The 16,450-nt window shown below is 40.1% G+C and overlaps 1 protein-coding gene across 1 annotated transcript; it reads left to right on the top strand.

Moving 5' to 3' along the window:
• Positions 1 to 814: 814 nt before the first annotated feature.
• NNMT (nicotinamide N-methyltransferase) lies at positions 815 to 16,166 on the top strand. The gene is made up of 3 exons (XM_030835182.2): positions 815 to 968; positions 1,953 to 2,160; positions 15,734 to 16,166. The coding sequence occupies exons 1-3, from the start codon at positions 815 to 817 to the stop codon at positions 16,164 to 16,166; spliced, it is 795 nt and encodes a 264-aa protein (XP_030691042.1).
• Positions 16,167 to 16,450: the final 284 nt, after the last annotated feature.

Below are 16,450 nucleotides of genomic sequence, written 5' to 3' on the forward strand. Positions count from 1 at the left end.
AAGGAATTCTTTAAGGAAGTATGGGGCTTAAAGTTCACTTTGAAAGAACTGTCAGGATATGGATTGACAAGAAAGAGTGGGGGGCTGGGGAGGAGGTGCTTTCCAGTTGCTGAGAAATGGCACTGGGGAGGATGGTGAAGCTGCAGACTACAGAGAGGGGATGAAGGGGTGTGTAGAGTACAAGGAGAGAGTTAATTGATCTAGTTTTTAAAAATTGCTATTTTACTCTCTTTCCAGACTTCATCTGAGATTCTTTCTTTAGCCAACATACCTTAGCCCTGAGCACATTTCCTCTCCTCATCTTTCCCTTTTTCCTTTTTCTTTTCTTTTCTTTCTTAAGTTGTTTAAATTTAAACCCTTATTTGTGACTCTCTTTCCTGGGAGAATCCCTGCAAGAAGAATGATGGTGCCATGGGAAGGTGACCCATCTGTCTGAACCTAGAGGTTCTTCTATGAGTTAAATAACTTCCCTGGTGAGCCCAGGTGAGTCTTCTTGTCTCTAGTCCGTTGCAGCTGAACTTCACCCCTTGGCTGAGCATTGCATACAGCTCATAGCCCTCCCCCTTCCCCTTCCCCCTTCTTTTAGGCTCCCTTCCCCAGGAATTTCATCACTTCCTAGAACTGCCAAAACATTTCTGGTATATTTCTCTCAGTTAGTGTTTAACTAAACATCTACCTTTAAGGGATGGGCTGAACTGATGGAAGAAATATTGATAGCCAGAAACTCAAGAAGACAATTTCTGCAGGGTGCCTCCCTGGCTTCTGGAGGGGCGAGAAGGAGGGCAGTGGACTGTTGGCACAGGAGTGAGACACAATGGAATCTGGCTTCACCTCCAAGGACACTTATCTGAGCCATTTTAACCCTCAGGCTTATCTAGAAAAATATTATAGCTTTGGGTCCAGACACTCTGCAGAAAAACAGATTCTTAGGCATCTTCTGAAAAATCTTTTCAAGATATTTTGCCTAGGTAAGTTTGTCTGTTGTCTGTGTGTCTCCCCTCCAAATGTGAGTCATATAGAGAGAGTCTCAGGGCATAACTCTTGTGTCTAATCATTGTTATTTGACAGCCCTCTTGGCATCACCCATTCATTTAACTCGGATAAAAACTAACATCGGGGTGGATAGTTTACAAAGTGCTTTTATATCCATTATCTCCTTTGGCCCTGCAAGAGGATAATCTAAAAACTGGAGTTCTGTCCTTGATTCTACATTGATTTGCTAGGTCACTAGCCAGACATTTCACTTAAGAAATGGAGATTCTAGGGACTTCCTTAATGGTCCAGTGGTTTAAGACTTTGCCTTCCAATGCAGGGGGTGCGGGTTTGATCCCTGATTGGGGAGCTAAGATCCCACATGTCTCATGGCCAAAAAACCAAAACATAAAACAAAAGCAATATTGTAACTAATTCAATAAAAACTTTAGAAATGGTCCACATCAAAAAAAAAAATTAAAAAGAAAAAAGAAATGGAGATTCTAGTAATTATTCTATTCCTAACTCAAAGGAATGTTGTGAATGTGCATGAGATAAAGACCTCTCATGAAGGGAGGATGCTTTTTGAAGAACTGGATGTTTTTTTGGAGAAAGACATTATAAAAACTCAATTTTTAAAAAATTTTAACTTTCTCTCAAAGCATTCCTTAATAGTTTTTACATTATCTGTGTGGCAGTCTTTCTGGATTAGGGGTCTGTACACCAGATGCAGATCTTTTTTTTCCTCCTCCTAGAGCTAAAAATATACCAGCAACATGCTCTACCCTTGAATGGGGAATGGAAAGTAAAAAATGTTTTAAAAAGAGACATTGAGGGAAGAGGGGTGACTAGAGAGATGGTCTGTCTTTGGGGCTCTCCTTGGGGCTCCCCAGCATAGTCCTGGCAAACAGAGTGCAAATCAGCTCTATCTGCCACCATATTATGCCTGACCCCCTTCCTCATTCCCTCCTCTAAACCAGATGGTGTGAAGGGAGACCTCCTGATCGACATTGGCTCTGGCCCCACCATCTATCAGCTCCTCTCTGCCTGTGAATCCTTCAAGGAGATCATCGCCACTGACTATACTGATCAGAACCTGCGGGAGCTGGAGAAGTGGCTGAAGAAGGAGCCAGGGGCCTTTGACTGGTCCCCAGTGGTGACCTATGTGTGTGAGCTTGAAGGGAACAGGTAGAGAAACTCGGGTCTTCTTCCTGGCTTTCTTAGGGTACCTGTGCACCAGTTCATTTTTCAGAACCAAAAATTATCCTTAGAGTCCAAGTTGAAAAGCAAAGGAAACAGAGAGAGAGGGACCAAGGAGAAATCCAAATGGAGAAAGAGAGAGCTAGAGAGAGAGAACGAGAGTGAAGCACATGCGTGTTGTGCGCACGCGCAGGCACGTGCATATGTGTGTGTGTGTGTGTGTGTGTGCACCAGAACTGCAGAAGACATAGCTGAAAAAACTGAAGAGTTGGTTACTGAGCCAAGATGAGTGGTCACAAAACCTTTCCAGGCCTGTGTATGGATACAGTGTGCAGGTCAGATACTGTAGGACCTTGTTTTAGGAAAACTTCAAGTAAGAGGCCAAACCAGCTCCTCGCTAGAAGGTTTCAGGTCAGGGCTTGCCGCCCTAGTGACACTCTGTTGCTAGCCATCCAAATGCATAGATCTCTGCTGTGAAAGTGGCTAATGCTGACACCACCAGATATAACAAAAATCTGACTAGGTTTTTAAACTGAGATTAGCAGCGTAAAGGAATTATTGGAAAAGAATTTGTTACTCACCATCCATAAAATTAGGGCTTTATATATTGACAACTAATGATCAAAATCTTATAGTACCCTATCTGTAAGTAAATTTAAGCAAAAGTTTGTTTAAATTACTAATTTCTCCCCATGCAAGAAATTGGCAATAGACTACCAGCCAGAGGTGAAGAGTCGAGCACTTCACTTTGTTATTCCCTCGTCCCATTCTACAGCCCAGCCGACCATCAGTGCCTGGAGCATCATGGCTTTGCTGCTATGAATATTGACAAGACCCCAGAGACTCCTTTGTCAATGGCACAAAAAGACCACTTTTGTGTTCTAGTGTTTAGCAGAGGAGGTGCCTTGTCTCCTAGAGCTCACATCAGGGAAGGCAGGCACATGCCAAATCATTTAGGGCCTTCAAGGCCAAGTTAATGCTTGTGGACTTCAAGTGTAACAAGAAGACATCAGAGGTATAACTAGGAGAGTGATGTGACCCAACTTACATTTACAAAGATCTCTCTGGCTATTGTGTAGAGAATCGATTGGAGGTTTAGAGAACAAGAGATGCAGAAGGGAGAGAGGATGGTGGCTTGGACTAGGTGATGGAGAGAGACAGAAGGTTTTAAGATGAATTTTTGAGAGAGAATGAATAAGAGCTGGTAGCGACTGGTTAGTGGGAATGAGGAAAGGGAAGTATCAAGGATGACTCCCATGTTCCTGAACTCGAACAACAGGGGGATTGAGGTACCATTCCTGAATCCCAAGTATGAATATAAAATCATGTGTTCTCAACATGTCGCTCAGGAGTATGCCTACCTCCATGTTCTTCTGGAGTGATTGATGGTCAATTCATTTTTCTATACTTGCACTTATATTTGATTCCCATCTATTTACCAACTTTTGTTTATTCCTGAGTCAAGTTCTCTTCTGAAAATGTCTCTAAATTCTGCTTCTATTTCTTTAACCCTCCCATTTTCTTTTAAAGGTCTGCTGGCTTCGGCTTATTAGGAGTATTCTAAACTGTATATTCATTTTCTTACCTACTGTTGCTACATTGTCTTATTGGTAGTAAATGTGGATTGTCAAATCTAAGTTATCAAGATGACTCATTGGTGGTACAATTCCTTATAGTACAGAAGTATGAATAGAAGTTTTACCTTGTGTTCCCAATTAAACTTTTTGGTATCATGCTGAGTCACTAAACTTCCACTGGGTTTTTTGGTCTTTTATTCCCTTTACCAGGGATAGTAAGTATTGAAATCAGAGAGTTTGAGTCCTCCAACTTTGTACTTTGCAAGATATTTTGGCAAATTTAGTGCCATTACTTTTAGAATAAACTTGTAGATTTCTTCAAAAAAAGTTTACTGAGGGCTTCCCTGGTGGCACAGTGGTTGAGAGTCCGCCTGCCGATGCAGGGGACACAGGTTTGTGCCCCGGTCTGGGAAGATCCCATATGCCGCAGAGTGGCTGGGCCCGTGAGCCATGGCCGCTGAGTCTGCGCGTCTGGAGGCTGTGCTCCGCAACGGGAGAGGCCACAACAGTGAGGCCCGCGTACCGCAAAAAAAGAAAAAAAGTTTACTGAGATTTTTATTGTAATTTCTTTGAATTTACAAATCAATTTAGGAGAATGGATATATTGCATCTCCAGTCCATGAACATGGTTTGTGTCTACACTTAGTTAGGACTTCAGTTTCTCTCAGTTCTCATATTTTGCATATATTTTGTTAAAATGTCCCTGTGTTTCATGTTTTTTAATGCTACTGTTGATTGTATCTTTTAAATTTCAATTTCATTTTATTAGTTTCATCTGCTAGTATATAGATGTACAATTGATTTTTTGTATATTAGATCTTGCTGACTTCATTAATTTCATATTTTATTTTATTTTTTATATTGAAATATAGTTGATTTACAATACTTGTGTTGGTTTCAGGTGTACAGCAAAGTGATTCATTTAACATATATATGTATATATCTATATTCTTTTTTCTATTTTTTTCCATTATAGTTTATTACAAAATATTGTGCTAATTAATTTTAATCATTTTTGGTAGATTCCATAGTATTTTCTATGTACATTCTTATATGATATACAAATAAAAATACTTTTACTTCTTCTATTTCAACTTTATGCCTTTATTTTTTATGCCCTATTACATTGACTAGGACCACCAAAACAATGTTGAACAAAAATGATAAGGACAGACATTTGTGTTTTTTTCCATATCTAAGGAAAAAATGTTCAATGATTCATCATTAAGAATGACATTATTTATAGGTTTTTCATAGAAATTCTTTATCAGACTAAGTTCCCTTGTATTTCTAGTTTCTTGGAGGGTTTTAATCAAATGTTTAAATTTGTCACAAATTTTTTTTGCATTTACTGAGATGGTCATGTGATGTTTCTCCATATTCTGAGAACATGAATTATGTTGGATGATTTTTGGTATTTAAACCAAACTGGCATAAAACCCTTGGTCATGAAGTAGTAATCTTTTTATGTATTACTGGATGTGATTTGCCAATATTTTTTAAGGATTTTTGCATCTATATTTATGAGGGATATTGAGCTATAAATCTATTTTCTTGTTATATGCTTGGCAGATTTTGATATCCGCATGATGCTAACTCATATAATAATTTGGAAGTGTTTCTTCCTCCCCTAATTTTTGAAGGAGTTTGTATTATTTCTTCCTTAAATGATTGATAGAATTCACCAATGAAGCTATCTGAACATGAAGGTTTCTTCCTGTGTGAGGAAGTTTTTTATTAAGAAGAGTATTCCTTTAATGACTATTTGGATTGTCTATTTCTTCTTTTGTCTGTTTTGATAAGTACTATTTTTCAAGGAATTTGTCCTTTACATCTCGGTTGTCAACTTTATTGTCATAAAGTTTTTTTTACAATATCCCTTTATTACTCTTTTAATGTCTGTAGGATCTTTGGTGATTGTCCCTCTTTCATTCTAAAATTGGCAATTTGTCTTTTTTTTTAAATCTTGATTGATCTTGTTAGAGATGATACATTTTATTAATCTTTTCAAAGAACCAGCTCTTGGCTTTGTTGATTTTCTCAGTTGTCCATTGTGTATTCCACTGATTTCTACTCCTATTTTTCTTATTTTCTGTCTTTCACTTACTTTAGTTTTAATATGCTCTTCTTTTTCTAGCTTCTTGAGATAGAAGCTTAGGTCATTTATTCTCACACTTTCCTTCAGCACTCTTTTAGCTGCATCCCATGATTTTTGATGTGTCATATTTTTGTTATTATCCAATTCAGCATATATTCTAATTTTCTTTGTGATTTCTTCTTTGACCATCCATTATTTGTAATTGTGTTGCTTAATTTCCAAAATTGTTGGGATTGTTTTTCTAGATATTGTTACTGGTTTGCAATTAAATTTCATTGTAGTCAGAGTTTTATTTTGTGACCCAGCATATGATCTATTTGGTGAACCTTCTATGTGCTCTACATTGAAAAGAATGTATATTGTCCAGTTGTTGGTGTCGTTTCTATAAATATTAATTCAGTCAGGTAGATTGATAATATTGTTCAAATTCTCTACATGATTTTTTGTTTACTTATTCTATCAATTACTGGGAGAGAGAGTGTTAAAAATCTCAAATAATGATTGTGGATTCATCTCTTGCTCCTCATAATTCTGTCAACATTTGCTTCATGCATTTTGAAGCTTGTTATCAGCAGCATACACTTTTAGGGTTGTTATGTCTTCTTGATGAATTGACTATTTTATCATTATGTCTCCCTTTACCTCCAGTAATACACTTTGTTTTGAAGTCAACTTTGATATTAATATGGCCACACCAGCCTTCTTATTCTTGCTGATGGCATAAGGTGGTAGGGGCCTCTAAGATGGTCCCCAGTAATCTTCACTTCATGTATTCATGCTCTTGCTTAATTCTCTCCCCATTAATATCCATTGGATTTAATGACTGGATTCTAACAAATATGGTGCTGTAGAGTGATGGGACATCAATTCTGAGATTAGGATACAAAGAGAGTACAGCTTCCCTATTGGGTGCTCTCTCTTACACTCACTCACTTGTCCTAAGGAGTGAGTTTGGAATCAAATTTACCCCCAGGTGGGCCTTCAGATGACACTGGACAACTCTGAGATTGGCCAACACTGCAGTCTCATGAGGGACCTTGCACCAGAGACACTCAGCTAATCTGTACCCAAGTATCTGACCTGCAGAAACTGTGAGATGAATGTTTGTCATTTTAAATTGTTAAGTTTGGGCATAATTTGTTATGTAACAATCGATAAATAATATACATGGTATAGCTTTTTCTACCCTTTTGTTTTCAACCTGTCCGTGTTTTTATATTTAAAATGACTTGTTTTCAAATAACATGTAGTAGGTCTTGCTTTTCAATCCAACCTGACAATTTCTACCTTTTAACTGGATTGTTTACTCAATTTACATTTAATGTAATTAGTGATATTGTATGGCTGAGTCTAAATCTACCATCTTGGTATATATTTTCTATTTATCCCATCTGTTTGGTGTTCATTTGTACCTTTGTCCTGCTTCTTGTTGGTGAATGTAATATTTTTTGTTTTTCCATTTATATAGTATAATTATACACATTTTTAGTATGCCTTTATCTCCTCTATTGACTTTTATCTCCTCTGTTGACCTCTTTTGTGTTTTGTGTGTGTGTGTGTGCATGCATGCGCATGATTTTTCTAGAAATTACATAATATATTTGCAACATCTCATGAACAATGTAAGATATTACAACAGTGTAATTCCTATAACCCACTCTCCTGCCCCTTATACACTTGTTGTCATATATTTATTCTGTATAAACTGTAACACTATAATACACTGTTATAATTTTTGCTTTAAGCAGTCAGTAGTGCTTTTATTTGCTTTATTGTTTTATTTTTAATTTTGGTTAAGAAAACACACATCATAAAATTTATCACCTTAATTCTTTAAGTGTACAGTTTTGTAGTTTTAAGTATATTCACATCAGTCAGTAGTATTTTCAATAAATATATATAAAGTCTTCTGTGTTTATCCACAAATCTGTCCTGTCTAGTATTCTTCACTCCTTTCTACAGATCTAGGCTTCTATCTGACATCATTTCCCTTCACCTGGAGAACTTCTTTTAGTGTTTTTGTATAATGTATTTCTGCTGGAGACAAATTCTCTCAGCTTATCAATATCAGGTAAGAATCAATAATTCTTTTCTTCCTCGTAATATGAGGAATTTAACAATTTTTGACACCCAAAGTCCTTCTGGCATCTTCCTTCTCAAAGTTTATTGTTAAACTTTGAGATTTTAAATCCAAATATTGTAATTTAAAGTATTTTTATATTTTCTTTGAACATCATATGCTCTCAGTTTGTAATCATATTTGCAATTATATGGATGTATTTGATGCTCATTTTATAGGATTTTTTTAGTTGTTGAGTTTTTAATTCCGATTCATGTCATAGTCAACCGAGTAAGTCTTTGGACCTTTTTCAAGAAGAATGCAAATGTGACATATTTCCTACACCCATGAATATTGGGAAGGTATTTTTGGTGCCCTTACTCATGAGCAACATTGTAAAATTGTTTAATATTGCTTAAACATTGCTCCACGTTATTCCACCGCATTAAGTAAGAAATCAAGAGAGGCTCTTTTCACATGCCATTTTAACCTGTAAACCCCTTACTTAGAATTTTATGCTGGCTAGAGCCTTCAAACATCACATATGTTCTTCAAGATAACAGTAATTTCAAACTTTTTAAATGGACTATGTGATTTCACAGAATGAAATTGACATTAACTAGAAGAAAACTGTAGTGATGAGGATTTAGACAATATTCAAAATTATTAAATAAGGAATTTCCCAGGACTTATAGAATATCAGGGAAAGTTTATCAAAAAGTTCTTAGTCGTTGTCAGACAGCACATCTTTCCAAGGACCAAATCATGCGTCAAGAGGCTTTTAGAACTTTGCTCTCAATTTCCCTAGCTATCACAAGCCTTTCCATCTTATTCAGAAATGAACCCTTAACATCTAGCAGGATACTGAAAGCATTACTTATCTCAAGCGAGAATCGTCAGCTCGTAACAATTGTTCCTGAGACACTGTCCCTTCCCAATCACTCTGTCAGACTAAGGAACTGTATTTTTGGTGGTAAAATTCTGCATTCTCACCCTTATCCTTCTGCTAGATCCTGTGGCTTCAACTGTTTTGAGAATGATAGTGATCCCATTCAACTAATGTCTTTCTTGCATCTTCAAGTTCCTCTATCAACCCATAACCTATTTCCCCTGAGATTATTTCTTCTTTATCTGAAGCTATTTCTTATGCTGACTGCTTCCAGAGACAATTTGAGCTGTCTACTTACTCTTCCTCCTGTTCCTCTGGAGTGTGACTCAGACATTTAGATACCACTCATTTTTACAATTATCCGAAAAGTTGTAAGACACTGGTACCAAATTCTTGTCTCACACTATACATATTCATCAAGTCAGCAAGTCAAATACTAAGATATAACTAACTACTCAAGAACGAAGCAAGGAAAATGAGCGTCACCTTAAGAAGTCCTAGAAACAGCATTAACTTACCTCTGGCACCTGGAACCTGGAACACGTTGCCTTGTGGTCCACAGACGAGCAGCTTCCATATCATCTGGGAACTTATTAGGAATGCAGACTCTCAGGCCTACCTACAGAATCAGAATCTGCATTTTAACAAGATCTGCAGGGGACTGTATGCATTTTACAGTTTGAGAAGCACTGGTGTTTGGAAGGGAGCTCCCCAACAGGTATGTCAGGACACGCTGGTGGGGATGTGTTAGAGGTGTGCTCTGCAGGTTCTCCTCAGCCCTCAGCCCTTGGGGCAGGGGTCTGGGGAAGTTGGAGCCCCTCCTGGTTGCCTCTACAGACAGCAGCTCCTCCACTTAGCTCCGTGTACCTGACAGGAGAAAGCTTGAGCACCTGTAGAGGTGGCGGTTCTCTGAAATAAATACTTTCCATACAAAGATTTTCTTATCTATTGAGAAAGATGTTGTCTAGGGCGCCCAATAGACACACCTGTGCCAAATTTGTTCTGTGAACTAGTGAAATGCCTCTATCCCAAAGCATCCCTGTATTCCCAAGTCTTGTAAAAGATTGATATTCTTTCTCAAACTCGCCACCTTGGTGGTCATGATGATTGTCTCAGGGATGACTGGGAAAAGCTTTTGCCTTTTACAAGGATGTCTTTCTCTTGAGCACGGGCTCTCACTGCATTATCTCTTGGAGGAAATTAACAGGACGAAAAACCTTCAACTGTCCATTTCTTCAAATGGTAAACATTTCTATTCCTGTGTGTCAAAGCATCTCAAAATTAATGTGCCCAAAATAGAGCTATGATCTTCCCCAGATCTGCTTTATTTCTGGTATTCTTATCTCCTTGAATGGCATCATCATATAATTAATTGGAGAAGCCAGAAACCTGGAAGTCAGTCCTGTCATCTCCCTGTCAGTCATGTTTCATGACCAGCAGCAAGTTCTGTCCACTTCACTTCCTGAGTTCCTCTTAAACCAGTATATTTCTTCCAGTATTTTCCATGCAAGCTGTTTTCTTGGTCCAAGCTACCAACCTCTCCTTCCTAACTGGCCTCCCACCTCCATTCTTGTCCCAAATTGATTGCCTCAAAGTATAAACCTGATCATATCACTCCTTTCCTTAGCACCCCCTTAATATCTCCCCATGGCTTTTAGGATTAAAAAGCAAAATTCTTAACATGGTCCACGAAGCCCTGTCTAGTCTGGCACCTGTCTTGTGGTCCCTAGACTAGCAGCTTCCATGTCAACGGGTGGGAGCTTACCTTCTTGCCTCCCGTTCTGCCATGCCCTGTTTTGTTTTCTGAGGTTCAGCCACACTGGCATTCTCCTCTCCATGTTTCTTCCCACCAAAGGGCCTTTGCTCTTGCTATTTCCTCTTACTGGAGTATCCTCCTCCCTCCCTACTCTCTTTGGTCTAGTTCACTCCTACTTATTTATCCTCTGTTTCTCTGCTCACCTGACTCCTTTCTGGAGGAGCTATCCCTGATGCTTCTACACTGAGTCAAGCTCCTAGTATTCTTCTCTTAGTGCCATGTGCCCCTCCTGCCTGGCATTCATCACAGCTTTAATGTTTCAGTTTTGTGGGTGATCATCGGATTATGTCTTCCTCCCACACCAGACTGTAATCTCCATGAGGATAGGATTTGTTTCTCATTGACCCATCTTAGGTCTCCACTGCCCGGTGCTCTTCCTGGCGCACAATAGAAGGTCAAAAAATATTTATAAAAGAAGGGACTGCATGCATTTTGCTTTCCAGACGTTGCCTCCTAGCGTCACTCAGCTGTGGCCTGTATCGAAGGTTCACCAGTGATGAGTCCTTTTGCTCTTACAATTCTCACATTGACATCCAAGCTTATTCAGCTTTTCATTTCCTTTACACATCTTGATGGTTTTCCCTCAGGAGGGCCTGCTGGAACCTCTGGGGATGGGGCTTGGGGAGGTAAGTGGAATGGAAAAAACATGTCCAGGGGATTCTGATTCACGACCCGCCTTGCAGCGTCAGGGCAGGAAGATCCTGCTTTAAATCTCAGGATAACTACCTAGGGTCCAGACAGACAATCTTACGAAGTGTTCTTCCCAGGAGTCCCATGCTATCCTTTCCTCCCCCTCTCCCTCCTCAGTTCCTTCAGGCTTTTATAGACAGCATATTTACAGAGGATGCGGCTCCTTTTTTTTGGCATATTGATTCCTTTGAAAGGCTAGATCTTTAGAGCTAGAGAAATGGCCACACGGTGGTTAGCTTTCTGTAAAACTGCATAACATTTTTCTGGTGTGTATTTATTCCCTACCCCTTGAGCTAAACATGAAGCTGAGTGGTAATTGCCTGTGTCTCCAGGTGAGTCCATTTCGTTGCAGGTGTATCACAGGCCCCGAGGAGCCCTGAGGTGTAATCTTTACATGGCTGCCTCAGCAACTGAGTTCACCAGTGTTTGTAGTGCGTCCGAAGACAAGCAGGTATCCACGACAGTGGGTGTTTCTAACAAATTTCCCTCTCAAATTGGCACCTTCTCTGCCAGCTTTCCAGATTTCACAGTGTGTCTCACAGTTTGGGAACAATTTCCAACATCATCTAACTAGCAAGTACTAGTTCTATGGCAACTTGTGTTTTTAAAATAGCTTCATACACAGTAGGGCCCAGAGGTCCAACCGGCCTCTGATGTAATCACTTAAATACAGATTACCATAATGTTCCCAAGAGACAGCATCATCTCTGGACATGTTCAAAAGAACACTACATTGTCACTTGTTTAGCTTTTTGTAAACACTTAAGTTATCCATAGGTGAGGATAGGTTATTTGAATTTTTTCTATTCTAGATTAATTTACCTCTTCAAAGCCATGTTTCACACAGACTTTCATAATGTTGAATTATTATTTTTTATTCTTAAAATGATCTGTCAAATTATGCATGCTCTGTCAGGTGGGGTGGAAGCTTTGTAAGTGATTTCCCTATTTTTAGAACGACTAACCCTCCTGGTTTGTCCAGGACTGAGACCGGTTCCCAGGACATGGGATTTTCAGTGCAAAAACCAGAAAAGTGCAGACCACTAGGACAAATTTGTCATCCTACTACCATTTCTACCTGAAAAAGGGGAACAGGTAGACCCAGTCAAAGGAAATTATCATTTCCTGTATCTCCCAGTTTATTGGTCAGTAGGAATTCCCTGAAAGTAATATCTTGCAAAGCTTTTCTCTCTCTCTCTCTCTCTTTATTTTTTTTTTGCGGTACGCGGGCCTCTCACTGCTGTGGCCTCTGCTGTTGCGAAGCACAGGCTCTGGACACGCAGGCCCAGCGGCCATGGCTCATGGGCCCAGCCTCTCCGCGGCATGTGGGATCTTCCCGGACTGGGGCACGAACCTGTGTCCCCTGCATCGGCAGGCGGATTCTCAACCACTGCGCCACCAGGGAAGCCCTCTTTTTTTTTTTTTTAATATTTTGGTTGGCATTTTTTAAAAAAATTATTTATTTATTTATTGGCTGCACTGGGTCTTCGTTGCTGCGAGCAGGTTTTCTCTAATTGTGGCGAGCAGGGGCTACTCTTTGTTGCAGTGCGCGGGCTCCTCATTGCAGTGGCTTCACTTGTTGCGGAGCACCGGCTCTAGGCACGCAGGCTTCAGTAGTTGTGGCTCACGGACTCTGGAGCACAGGCTCCGTAGTTGTGGCGCACAGGCTCAGTAGTTGTGGCACATGAACTCTAGAGCACAGGCTCAGTAGTTGTGGTGCACGGGCTTAGTTTCTTCGCGGCATGTGGGATCTTCCCAGACCAGGGATCAAACCCGTGTCCCCTGCATTGGCAGGCGGATTCTTAACCACTGCGCCAGCGGGCAAGTCTTCTCTCTCTCTCTTTTAATAGAACAGCTTTATTGAGATAAAATTCACATAACATACGATTCACCCATGTAAAGGGTGACATTCAGTAGTTCTTAGTATGTTCACAGAATTGTGTGATCCTCAGCACGATTTTAGAACATCTCATAACTCCCCAAAGAAACCCTATACCCATAAGCAATCATTCTCCTTTCCCCAATCCTCTCAGCCCCAAGCAACTACTGGTCTGCTTTCAGTCTCTACAGACTTGTCTTTTCTAGATATTTCATATAAATGGAATCGTACAATATGTGGTCTTTTGTGTCTGGCTTCTGTCACTGAGCATCATGTTTTCAAGGTTCTTCCATGTTGTAGCCTGTGTCAGTTGTTCGTTCCTTTTTATTACTGAATAATATTCCATTGTATGGATAGACCACATTTTATTTATCTATTCATAATTTGTTGGACATTTGGGTTGTTTCTATCTTTTGGCTATTATGAATAATGCTGCTATAAATACTCATGGACAAGATTTTTTGTGGAAACATGTTTTCATTTCTCTTGGGTATAATCCTATGATTAGAATTCCTGGGTCATAGAGTCTGCCATACAGAGTGAAATAAGTCAGAAAGAGAAAAACAAATACCGTATGCTAACACATATATATGGAATCTAAGTAAAAAAATGGTTATGAAGAACCTAGGAGTAAGACAGGAATAAAGACACAGACATAGAGAATGGACTTGAGGACACGGGGAGGGGGAAGGGTAAGCTGGGACGAAGTGAGAGAGTGACATTGACATATATACACTACCAAATGTAAAATAGATAGCTAGTGGGAAGCAGCCGCATAGCACAGGGAGATCAGCTCGGTTTTTTGTGACCACCTAGAGGGATGGGATAGGGAGGGTGGGAGGGAGACGCAAGAGGGAGGAGATTTGGGGATATATGTGTATGTATAGCTGATTCACTTTGTTATAAAGCAGAAAGTAACACACCATTGTAAAGCAATTATACTCCAATAAAGATGTTAAAAAAAAAAAACCAACAGAATTCCTGGGTCATGTTAAATCTCTATGTTAAACCTTTTTTCTTTTTTTTTTTTGGAACTTCCAGACTGTTTTCCAAAGTAGCTGGACCATTGTACCATCTCACCAACAGTGTATGTAGGTTCCAGTTTCTCCATGTCCTTGCCAACACTTAGTTATTATCTGTCTTTTTTATTATAATCATCCTAGTTGGTGCAAAGTTGTATCTCATGGTTTGATTTTCATTTCTCTGATGTCAGCGATATTGAGCATCTTTTCTTATGCTTATTAAGCTTCTTAAATGGAAAATTATAACACAATTAAAGGATGTTTGTAAATAACTGATTATACACACTAGGCTTTAGATTTTAAGTATTTAAATAGGATGCCCACAGCTAATTGCTGTTATCTCAAATCATTCTACCTGGAGGTAAGTCTCCAAGTTTTCTTTAAACCATCAACTTTTCCTCATGACCAGAAATGGTCCCAGTATAAATCTCTCTCATTTGCTCTGATGTTGGGCCATCCTCCGTTCTCTCTATCAAGCATCGTTGCCTGAGTGGCTGTCTTCTCTGGAGCCAGCGACTGTGTGTTTCTTGCACATAAGCCTGGATTTGCAACCCTGGTGCTTTGTTGATTAACTTCCTCAAAGTGTTGGATACTCAATCATCACTTATACTATTTGGACTCAGTGGCCTTCTGGGCACTTTATACACTCAGCGATTCCTCTCTTTGTCTTACCTCTCTGATTTTCTGCTACTTCTTTTCCTTTGTCTGTTCCCTTTCTCCAGTTTCTCTTGCTTACTCTATGTGTTTATTTAATTTTGTTCATTGGTTAGTTTGTTCCTTTATTCCTCCACTGATAAATTCCAAAAGGATCTGAGGCACTGGATTCCATCTCCTGCCCTTGCCTTTTCTCCTGTCATTAACGAATTTTCTCTCAAGAAACCCATTGATTTGACAGAAAAGGATAGGATTCCTAGCAAGGCTACCAAGAAAACTATCTCCATCAGGAAACATCCTCCCTATCTGCAATATCTTTTGGAGCCTGAGAATGGAAACAAGGAGTTTTCATCTTTCCAGAAAGGCCCTGGCCACAGCTGTGTGACATGATCAACCGTTTCTACGAATGTCTATGGATGACCTCCTATTCATCAGTAGCTACTACAAAGATACCATTTCTGCATTTAAACCATTATTGCTTGATATATGTGGCCAAACAGTCACTACCTTACAGTTTGGTAGAGGGAACAAGGCTAATAATAATAACAACAATAATAAATGATGTAGGCACTATTCTAAGCAGTAGAAGAAGAATTTCATGGGGGCAGTCCACTGTAGAAGCAGGCAACTAGGTATTTTTATTATCATTTCCATATTATTATTTACTTTGTAAAAAGATTTAACCCAGCACAAGGTACTATGGTCACCTTCAGATACCAAAATGGTCCCTCATTTCTTCTTTATCTGTTTTTACAACAGGGATGGCCCTAAGGTTATACCCTTTGGGACAACACTGCCATTTTCATTCCTGACCTAAGAGATCTGGGGTTCCCATGAGTGGGGTAGCCAGTGATCTTTGTCGGTTTGTGTGTTTCAGAGTCAAGGGACCAGAGAAGGAGGAGAAGTTGAGGCGGGCGATCAAGCAGGTCCTGAAGTGTGACGTGACTCAGAGCTGGCCTCTGGGGGCTGTCCCACTGCCCCCGGCCGACTGCCTGCTCAGCACGCTGTGCCTGGACGCCGCCTGCCCGGACCTCCCTGCCTACCGTGCGGCCCTCAGGAACCTCGGCAGCCTGCTGAAGCCGGGGGGCTTCCTGGTGCTCGTGGATGCTCTGAAGAGCAGCTACTACATGATCGGCGAGCAGAGGTTCTCCAGCCTCTGCCTGGGCCGGGAGGCAGTGGAGGCTGCCGTGAGGGAGGCCGGCTACACCATTGAACAGTTTGAAGTGATTTCCCAAAGTTATTCTTCCAACATGGCCAGCAATGAAGGGCTTTTCTCCCTGGTGGGGCGGAAGCTGAGCACATCTGTATGATACCTTGGGATCGCCATTAAAGCAATTCCTCTGGCTTCCCCAGTTGACTTCAATCCTTGGTTCTAACTGCCATGGTCATTGTTCTGAGTAGAGGCTAATGGCTGGGGCCCAATGGTTCATCTAGGGCAGGGTTGGAGTGGTCAGTCTGCCTAGGAACCATTGGTTGACCACCTACTCTGTGCTCCCCATGTGTGCTGGTGTTATGAGGACTCCAACATGACAAATGGGCATGTCTAGTCTTCACTGCCTATGATTACAAAAGAATACCTCATTTTCCTTGAATA

The sequence above is a fragment of the Globicephala melas genome, chromosome 8, assembly GCF_963455315.2.
Source record: "Globicephala melas chromosome 8, mGloMel1.2, whole genome shotgun sequence".
Taxonomy (NCBI): domain Eukaryota; kingdom Metazoa; phylum Chordata; class Mammalia; order Artiodactyla; family Delphinidae; genus Globicephala; species Globicephala melas.